Source organism: Mauremys mutica, chromosome 12 (genome assembly GCF_020497125.1).
Source record: "Mauremys mutica isolate MM-2020 ecotype Southern chromosome 12, ASM2049712v1, whole genome shotgun sequence".
Lineage (NCBI taxonomy): Eukaryota > Metazoa > Chordata > Testudines > Geoemydidae > Mauremys > Mauremys mutica.
The window spans coordinates 31,110,490-31,121,165 of record NC_059083.1 but is presented as its reverse complement, the minus strand read 5'-3'; the positions used below and the strand labels follow the sequence as shown (position 1 = coordinate 31,121,165).

The 10,676-nt window shown below is 50.0% G+C and overlaps 1 protein-coding gene across 1 annotated transcript in view; it reads right to left on the bottom strand.

Annotated features, from left to right (window-relative positions):
- Window positions 1-4,409: 4,409 nt before the first annotated feature.
- LOC123345542 (zinc finger protein RFP-like) overlaps window positions 4,410-10,676 on the bottom strand; it is a 28,754-nt gene continuing 22,487 nt past the window's right edge. Inside the window, exon 7 of the mRNA XM_044982518.1 lies at window positions 4,410-5,193. Within this exon, the coding sequence (XP_044838453.1) occupies window positions 4,682-5,193 (512 nt within the window). The 3' untranslated portion in view covers window positions 4,410-4,681. The remainder of the gene's footprint in view (window positions 5,194-10,676) is intronic.

The following is a 10,676-nucleotide window of genomic DNA, read 5'->3' as shown; positions in this document are numbered from 1 at the left end:
ATCGCTGGGAGCAATGCTGTTGCTGTTGCAGGTGGCTAACTCAGAGCTGATTTATCCATTGTCACCTTAGGCCTCGCCCACCTGCTCCATGGCTCCAGTCTTATCTGAGAACTTGGGCCCCCGGGGGTCTTCTGAGTCTGAAGCTACTCTCAGCGACTGCTCCAGAGGATGGAGCTTCAGGCATCCTGTGATTTTTCTGGTCTGGGTGGAGAACGACAGGCAGACAAACAGCACCTATCCGAGATGTGAGATTCTCCCAGACAGAACAGGCACCTGCTATTTCCATCTGTCTGTGGGATGAGACCATCCCATGATGGCATGGCTTGAAGCCCATCTCAGAGTCCACCACATTGTATGGGGGAGGGGGGCGTCTGTACAAGAGGGAGTTCCAAAGAGGGGGTTTGGTCACAGTTTTCCATGCCTGTGAGGATTTCAGGGTGTAGGCAGATGAAGGGGAGTAATTTAGAGGAGTTCTGAATTTTCAGACGTTTTTCGGAAGAATTAGAATGCTGGAGATTGCTCAGCAGATCAGATTCCACTAGGTTCTAACTCACTTCCACAGATGGTCAGAGGGACCTGAGGGAATGGCATGAACGCTCCCCCTTGTATTCCCTTGCACAGGAGAACAAGGAGGCTCAGGGCACATGCATGGCTCCAATATATAATGCTACCTAAAGGAATCTAGCCTCATCCACAGGGGCACATGCACACTTAGCATGGGCTCCACATGGACACATACTTGCAGGAGAATCTCCTGATTCAGTGAAGAGCAGCTTGTCGTCTGGTGAACTAAGGGAATGCAACAGATCCAAGGGCTGCCTGATTGCTCCTTTGCGGTCTCTCACTCACACACCTCTCAGCTAGTTTCTTGCCCCCATTTCCATACCTTCCTGGAATGGAAGCTGAGGAGCAGGCAATACAGACAGCTGGAGCCCTGGACAGGGGAGCAGACAGTGTGGCTTTGACAGAACACTGGTTCTTGTGGTGACTCATGGGCATGTACAAAGTGGGGGGAGGCAAGCAGGGGCAGTCAAGGGGTGGGGGCACAGGACTCTGCTGGGCCGGGATGGGAGATAGCTCCCCAAGCCCTGGGGCCACGGGGGGACATCCAGCTCCTCTGGCTGCCAGGGAAAGCAAGCTCCACAGACCCCAGGCAGAGGAGGGAAGAGCCAGCTCCAGTCCACCAGCCCTGGGGCCATGGTGGGGAGAACCAGCTCCTCTGGCCATGGGGGTGGGCGGGAGCCAGCTCCTTTGCCCGCAGGAGGTGTGTGTGTGTGTGTGAGTGGGGGGGGGGGGAGCCAGCTCCTCCAGCTACAGGGAGAGGGAGAGTCAACTACTCTGGCAGTAGGGAAGAGCCAGCTGCTCTGGCTGCAGGGGGCACATAAAATGCCCCTCCAAACACAGCCAAATTTTTATTCCTGTGCATGCCCCTATGGCCACTCTTCTCCTCCAGCCAGCTACGTATACCCATGAAGACCATGTTCTTTCTCAAGGCAGCTAGTTCCAGGTGAATGGGCCTCCACTATGAAACGTGGTGGGTCAAGCCACTTCCCTTTGCTGAAGCATCCTCTAGTGCTGGGCTTGAGCAATGGCTGCAGCCTCTTTACGCCACTTTGGGGTGTCTGGAGACACCTTCACTGGGCTCAGGTGTGTGTACTGTACTGTACTCCTGGGTGAACTCTGCACCCCAAAATGACCAATTCTGCACATTTTAAAATTCTGCAAAATTCTGCATATCTTATTCCTCAAAATAACACAATAAAATCACACCAGTTTCAATTATTTTAGTAATTAATTTCAAAATACTTGTAAGCAGATATGTCAATAACACAGCCCAGATAATCTTCATCCAAGAATATTAAAGGCACTGGCACATGAAATTGCAAGCCCATTAGCAAGAATTTTTAATGACCCTGTAAACTCAGGGGTTGTACTGTCCGACTGGAGAATTGCTAACATAGTTCCTATTTTTAAGAAAGGGAAAAAATGTGATCCGGGCAACTACAGGCCTGTTAGTTTGACATCTGTAGTATGCAAGGTCTTGGGAAAATTTTTGGAGGAGAGAGTAGTTAAGGACATTGCAGTCAATGGTAATTGGGACAAATTACAACATGATTTTACAAAAGGTAGATCGTGCCAAACCAACCTGATCTCCTTCTTTGAGAAGGTAACAGATTGTTTAGACAAAGGACATGCAGTGGATCTAATTTACCTCGATTTCAGTAAGGCATTCGATATGGTTCCGCATGGGGAATTATTAGCTAAATTGGAAAAGATGGGGAGCAATATGAAAATTGAGAGGTGGATAAGGAACTGGTTAAAGGGGAGACTACAACGGGTCAGGCTGGAGGGACGTTACTAGTAGAGTTCCTCAGGGATCGGTATTGGGACGAATCTGATTTAATCTTTTTATTATTGACCTTGGCACAAAAAGTGGGAATGTGCTAATAAAATTTGCGGAAGACACAAAGCTGGGAGGTATTGCTAACACTGAGAAGGACCGGGATATCTTACAGGAAGATCTGGATGACCTCGTAAACTGGAGTAATAGTAATAGGATGAAATTTAATAATGAAAGGTGCAAGGTCATGCATTTAGGGATTAATAACAAGAATTATTGTTATAAGCTGGGGACGCATCAGTTGGAAGTAACAGAGGAGGAGAGTATCAGAGGGGGAGCCGTGTTAGTCTGGATCTGTAAAAGCAGCAAAGAGTCCTGTGGCACCTTATAGACTAACAGACATATTGAAGCATGAGCTTTCGTGGGTGAAGACCCACTTCATTGGAGGAGGAGAAGGACCTTGGAGTATTGGTTGATCACAGGAGGACTATGAGCTGCCAATGTGATATGGCCTTGAAAAAAGCTAATGCGGTTTTAGGATGCATCAGGCGAGGTATTTCCAGCAAAGATAAGAAGGTGTTAGTACCGTTATACAAGGCACTATTTGTATTTCCATCTGTTTCCATCCATTTGTATTGTATTTGTATTTCCATCTGTTTCTTTCTCTGACTTTCCCCAACCCATCTCTATTCCTTATCACAGATCATTCCACCTCAGGTTCCCAGATCTTTCCCAAGAGTTTATCCCTTAATCTCTTGCTGCTCACCCTGAGCATTTCCGTCCTCAGGATGGTTCTGTGTTCACTCTTCATTTGCGCTTCCTGCCACTTTCTCCAGGCTTCTCTTTTTACACTGGTTTTACTTTATTTTTTTCCTTTTTTATTCTTGCATTTCTTCTCTCCTTTAAACCTGCCCTGTGCTTGACTCTCCACATCTTCCTCCAGCTGACATCACCCCACCTCTATCTCCTTCCCACCTAGGCATCCCTTCCTTCATGGCTTGTAGGTCACACTCCCCAGTCCCTTGCTCTCCCACTCTCAGGATCCCTGCTGTTACAGATCCTCCAGATTCTCCCCAACCCTCCAAATACTAATTAATCCTGTGCCTCTCCCACCCGCATATCTGCCTGACCCAGCCCAACTGTTAATTCTCCCCCAACTCCACATCACTTCTGCCCTCAGACCCTTTGTCAGTTCTGACCCTACCCAGCCCCACATCTGCTCCTCAGGGCTCCTCTGCTCCTCCTGCAGCTCCAGGGGTTCTTCACCCCTCCCACTTCCATCCCTGGTGCTGCACGGAGGGGGGAGGAACTTCCAGGGGTCATAGAGCTAAGAGGCCAGAGGGTTGGGTTGACTGGAGTCCTCCAGGCTATAGGGGTTAGGATGACTTGGCTAGAGAAGCCCATTTTTTCATGTTCAGTGGGCTATTCCCCCTATGTCTCAGTGACACTGTCTAAAGAGGGTTCCAAAGAGGATGGGTCTAGACTGTTCTCAGTGGTACCAGATGACAGAACAAGGAGCAATGGTCTTAAGTTGCACTGGGGGAGGTTTAGGTTGGATATTAGGAAAAAAAATTCACTAGGAGGGTGATGAAGCACTGGAATGAGTTACCTAGGGAGGTGGTAGAATCTCCTTCCTTAGAGATTTTTAAGGTCAGGCTTGATGAAGCCCTGGCTGGGATGATTTAGTTGGGGATTGGTCCTGCTCTGAGCAGGGGGTTGGACTAGATGACCTCCTGAGGTCCCTTCCCACCCTGATATTCTATGATTCTATGACCCAGGATCCCCAGAGTCCTCCTGGATCACAGAGTACAATGGAAAACAAGCTGCACAATCCCTGGGGTAATGGCTTCTCTGCCTCTCTCTCTCCCTGCTCTCTATGGTTTGACCAGGGGCGGCTCCAGGCACCAGCACACCAAGCGCATGCCAGGGGCAGCAAGCTACAGGGGCGCTCTGCCGGTCGCTGCGAGGGTGGTAGGCAGGCTGCCTTTGGCAGCATGCCTGCGGAGGGTCTGCTGCTCCCACAGCTTCGGCAGACCTCCCGCAGGCGTGCTGCCAAATCCGCGGGACCGGAGACCTCCTGCAGGCATGCCGCTGAATCCATGGGACTTCCCGCAAGCAAGCCGCCGAAGGCAGCCTGCCTGCCATGCTTGGGCGGCAAAATACCGAGAGCCGCCCCTGGGTTTGACACTGCACAGAGTTGAGACCAGAAGCAGCCTCCAGGGTCACAGTGATGGCATGATAGAAAGTCCACAGAGAGAAGTCATAGAGACACGGGTGTGTGAGGCTAGAGAGGTTGATCTCAGGGTCCCCAGTGGGCTATTCCCCCCTCCCTTGTGTGTCTCAGCGACACAGTCTGAGCCGGGATCCCCCCACCCAGAGCCAGCGTCGGATTCTCTCCCTAGGGATGGAGCCTGGCGGGAAAGTGAAGATTGGAGCCTCATCATCAGCATTTATAAATTTCATGTGCCCCCAGTTACAGTCCAGATAAACCCGGATCCTTCTGGGGACCTGGCTCAGGGAAAGGGGGGTTTCAGGGGAGGTGAGAGCCTGGAACTGATCTCTGCATCGCTGCACAGCCCAGATCCCCCCCTCAGGGTTGAGGCTGATCCATCCCTTCCTCTTCACAGAGACTTTTGCCACCCCCACAGCCCAGTATCCTCCACACTCCACCTCCACCTCCCAGCAATGTCTCCCTGAGGTGAATCCCTCACAGCCCAGCACACAGAAACAATAGTCAAATCTTTCAGGGTTGTTGGGCAGTTGCTGCCGTGTGTTTCCCCATCTCACACTTTTCCGATCCTCGGACAGGACAAGTTGGGGATGAGCCGTGTTTGGATCCAGAGTAACATTCGCTGGGGAGAGAGAGAGAGAGAGAGAGAGAGAATCAGAGCGTTAGGGGCAGAGCTCAGCCCTGGGGGAGGCCGGGACCATTTTTCACACTCCCCAGCAGTCCTGTTCTGGGCACTTGAGCAGAGATGTTACTGCAGTTCCTCACTTTGTTTCTCAGGCCTGGTCTACACTACGCGTTTATACCGAATTTAGCAGCATTAAACCAAATTAACCCTGCATCCGTCCACACAACGAAGCCCTTTATATCGATATAAAGGGCACTTAAAACCGATTTCTGTAATCCTCCCCGACGAGGGGAGTAGCGCTGAAATCGGTATTGCCATGTCGGATTAGGGTTAGTGTGGCCGCAATTCGACGGTATTGGCCTCCGGGTGCTATCCCACAGTGCACCATTGTGACTGCTCTGGAAAGCAACTCGGATGCACTGGCCAGGTAGACAGGAAAAGCCCCGGGAACTTTTGAATTTAATTTCCTGTTTGCCCAGCATGGAGCTCTGATCAGCACAGGTGGCCAAGCAGTCCCAAATCCAAAAAGAGCTCCAGCATGGACCGTACGGGAGATGCTGGATCTGATCGCTGTATGGGGAGACAAATCTGTTCTATCAGAGCTCCGTTACAGAAGACGAAATGCCAAAGCATTTGAAAAAATCTTCAGGCTATGATAGACAGAGGCCACAGCACAGACTCAGCACAGTGCTGCGTGACAAGCGTAACGGAAAGCCAAAAAATCAACTGGACACTCATGGAGGGAGGGAGGGGGGACTGAGGACTCCAGCTATCCCACAGTCCCCTCAGTCACTGAAAAGTATTTGCATTCTTGGCTGAGCAGCCAATGCCTGAAGGGTCAAAAACATTGTCACGGGTGGTTCAGGGTATATGTCATCAATTTACCCCCTTCCCCCCACCCCCCGTGAAAGAAAAGGGGAAAAAATTGTTTCTCGCCTTTTTTCAATGTCACTCTATGTCTAGTGCATGCTGCTGGTAGACGGGGTGCTGCAGCGCTGAACAGCAGCATCCCCTCCCCTTCTTTTCCTGATGGCAGACGGTACAAAAGTCTTGAAAACCGTCCTCATCATCCCGTGAGTGCTCCTGGCTGGCCTCGGTGAGGTCAGCCGGGGACGCCTGGGCAAAAATGGGAATGACTCCTGGTCATTCCTGGCAGACGGTGCAGAAAGATTGAAATCCATCCACATCATAGCAGCTGGAGGCTGAGCTCCTCTCCCCCCGCCCCTTTCATGTCTAATGAAGATTCTGTACTGACTGGACTATCATAGCAGCGGGAGGCTGCCTCCCCCTCATTTTATGTCACTAAAAAGTCAGTGTTTCTTATTCATGCATTCTTGATTACTTCATCACACAAATGGGGGGACACTGCCAGGGTAGCCCAGGAGGGGTGTGAGAGGAGGGAAGCAACGGGTGGGGCTGTTGCAGGGGCACCCCCTAGAATGGCATGCAGCTCATCATTTCTGCAGGATCTCTGGGGCTCTGACCCGGAGCAGCTGTGTTCTCTGGTTCTCTAGTACACTTGCCCCATATTCTAGGCAGGAGTGACTCTATTTTTAGACAAAACATAAAGAAGGGAATAACCTGGGGAGTCATTCCCATTTTTGTCCATGCGCCCCCAGCCGACCTCTACGAGGCCAGCCAGGAGTACCCATGACAGCAGCAGATGGTACAAAAGGACTGATAACTGTCATCACCAATTTCCAGTTGCAGATGGTGCTATAGCCGGTAACCGTCTCTGCTACGTTGCAAAGGCAAATGAATGCTGCTGTGTAGCACTGCAGTACCGCGTCTGTCAGCAGCTTCCAGTACGCATACGGTGACAGTGACAAAAGGCTAAACAGGCTCCATGGTTGCCATGCTTTGGCGTCTGACAGGGCAATCCAGGAAAAAAGGGCGTGAAATGATTGTCTGCCGTTGTTTTCACGGAGGAAGGATTGAGTGATGACATTTACCCAGAATCACCCGCGATACTGTTTTTGCCCCATCAGGCACTGGGATCTCAACCCAGAATTCCAGTGGGCGGGGGAGACTGCGGGAACTATGGGATAGCTATGGGATAGCTACCCACAGTGCAACGCTCCAGAAATTGATGCTAGCCTCAGTACATGGACGCACACCGCCGAATTACTGTGCTTAGTGTGGCCGCGTGCACTCGACTTTATACAATCTGTTTTTAAAAAACGGTTTCTGTAAAATCGGAATAATCCCGTAGTGTAGACATACCCTCATTTGCTTGCAGAAGCTTCAGCTCCCTGCTCCCTCTGCTGGGGCTGCTCATTTCCCAGCAGCAGAGACACAGCCAGGAAGGTGTCAGAAGCTTTTGGTGAGGAGGGAACAGAGGAGGCAGGTACCAGCTTTAAATCCCAGAGAGAAGCTCCCTCTCCTAATGAAGCCTCCACTCCCAGGCCAGGGAACTGAGAGGAAGGTGCAGTGTGGGGGAAGAGCCGCTTAACACCAGAAAGTAGGAAGTGGCATTTGTTACATCCTTGGGGGCAGCCGGTTTAGGAAGAAATCACTTGAGGCCAGAGAGCAGACAGCTAACAAAACCTCCATTTTATTTACAGACACAGAGCTCACCTGACCAGCTCATGCTGGCTGGGCTATCCCCTAATAATCTAACTCAGTTGCCATAGGAACAAAAACCATGACAACCAAATATACAATATATTCCTGCCCCCCAATAAGAACATCCCCTAAATAAAACATACACTAGACTAGAGAAGAGGGGTAGACTGCCTCCATTCCCGGCTAAACCCTGGGGATTATTTTGCCCCATAACCGTGGGTTCACCCTAGCTAAAGATCCAGCCGATGAGGAGGCCTTCTGTCTCTAGGTGGATTACGGCGAACTTCTGGTGTTGTTGCACCCGAAAGTACCATGGGCTCAGGCCTGACAATGGGCTCAGGGTTCACAGCACGAACGGGTGAGGAGATGGTATCAGCTCATGCTGGGCAAAGGGGTATCTCAGCCACCGGCAGAAATGGAGGACAATCAGGAATAGGTGATTCTTGATTCGGTGTCTCACCAGAAGAGGTGAAGTCAGACCACTCAACTGCAGATGTGTCCTGAGGACTGGCATGACCTGGCAACAGCTGATCTACATGTCGCCGCCAGGTAAGATTCTCTGCGGTCCGGACTGTGTAGGAAACAGGTCCTGTTTGAGTGATGATTGTGGCATGGCCCCAATTAGCTCCGGAAGTATAATTCCGAGCCAAAACTGGCTGTCCCGAGCTAAAGGTTTGGTCTTTTGCTCTGGGTGCCCGTCTGATGACTTGATATTGCTGCTGATGTTACACAATTTGTCGGGGTTCAGAAGGTTTCAGCAGATCAAAGCAAGTGCGCAGCTGTCATCCCATCATTAGAAAGGCCGGGGATGCCTTGGTCGTAGCATGAGGTGTGTTTCGGTAGGAAAGTAAGAAGGTATCCAGACGCTTTTGAATGGAGTGTTGTCCCCTTGCTGATTTCAAAGCTTGTTTCTTTGTCTGCACAAATCTTTTAGGTAATCCATTGGTGGATGGATGATATGGTGCTGAAGTGATATGGTATATCCTATTTGCCTTCATAAAATTTTGAAACTCCTGAGAGACGAACTGCGGTCCGTTGTCGCTCACAAGTTGTTCTGGCAGACCGAAATGACTAAAGAGTCCCTGTAGTTTTTGGATAGTACTCTCTGCAGCAGTGGATTGCATTATAGGCACTTCTGGCCATTTAGAATGGGCATCTACTGCCACCAAGAACATGCTTCCTTCAAGGGGGCCAGCGAAGTCAACGTGAATATGTTGCCATGGGTTTTCAGGCCAGTCCCATGGGTGTAGGGGTGCCCACTGGGGTGCATTCCTCATACCCTGACATGACATACAAGCTTTTGCCTTCTCTTCAATAGCACTGTCCAATCTAGGCCACCAAAAATAGCTTCATGCAATTTCCTTCATGCACACTATTCCACAGTGACCGGAATGTAGCTGTTCTAACATCTGTGATCTCAGTGGTGGTGGGATAATGGCACGTCTCCCCCACAACAAACAACCAGATTGGACCGATAATTCTGTCCTCCTGTACATGTAGGTAACAAGGTCAGGTGAGACCGGAGAGGTTTGTCAAGATTTTCCATGCATCACCATGTCCATAACTTGGGACAATACTGAGTCAACACGAGTTGCCTTCTTTATCTGAGTAGCAGGGATGGGTGTATTCTCTACCTGTTCAAAGTAGAAGATTTCCTTTTGACTGGCAAAGGCAACCTTGAGAGGCCATCTGCATTGCCGTGCAGAGTGGATTTCCGATATTTGATTTCATATGTGTGTGCTGAAAGTAACAATGCCCAATGTTGCATACGACTAGCAGCTAATGAGGGAATGCCTGTGTAGGGTCCAAAAATTGATGTCAGAGGTCGATGGTCTGTGAGAAGAGTAAACTTCTGCCCAAACAGGTACTGATGAAACTTCCGAATTCTAAAAACAATTCCTAATGCCGCACGTTCGATTTGGGTATAGTTAGTTTCTGCTTTGCTTAGAGTGCGTGAAGCAAAAGCAATAGGTCTCTCTTCTCCTGAAGGCATAATGTGTGACACGACTGCTCCCACTCCATAAGGGGAGGCATTACAGGCCAATTGTTGGGGTAAGGATGGATCAAGGTGCGTTGGAACTTCAGAATTTAGCAATGCATCCTTAGATTTGTTAAATGCAACATCACAGGCTTCAGTCCACTTCCAGGCCTTGTTCTGCCCAAGGAGCTCGTGAAGTGGTTTTAGCAGTGTGGCTAACTGTGAGATGAACTTTCCATAATAGTTCAGTAGTCCTAGAAACGAGTGCAGCTGGCTTACATTTCGAGGTGGGGGAGCCTCCACAATAACCTTAACTTTTGCAGGGGCCTTATGAAGACCGACAGCATCAATGATGTGTCCCAAATATTCAACAGAGGGCTGGAAGAATTCACACTTGTCTTTGCGAACTCGTAGGCCATACTCTTCCATTCTTTGTAGGGTAGCCTCTAAATTCTTCAAGTGATCCTCTTCATTCCTTCCAGTGACCAGGATATCATCCAGATAGCACTGAACTCCTGACAAGCCACACAAGATCTGGTCCATAGCCCTCTGGAACAGGGTGGGAGCAGATGTTATTCCGAAGGGTAGGCGACAGTATCGATAAAGCCCCTTATGAGTCACAATAGTCAACAGCTCTTGGGACTTTTCATCGACGTGCATCTGTAAATATGCTTGACTCAGATCAATCTTACTGAACTTTTGTCCCCCAGCCAGGCCTGCAAAGAGGTCATCAATGCGGGGAAGCGGGTATTGCTCTGCACACAACACTGGGTTGACAGTGACGTTAAAATCACCGCAAATCCGGAGGGAGCCATCTTTCTTCACTATTGGAATGATAGGAGTGGCCCATGGGCTATGGGTAACTGGTATTAGGACTCCATTGGTGACCAGGCGCTCCAGGTCTGCTTCAACTTTTGGCATATGGCACAGTTCGGGC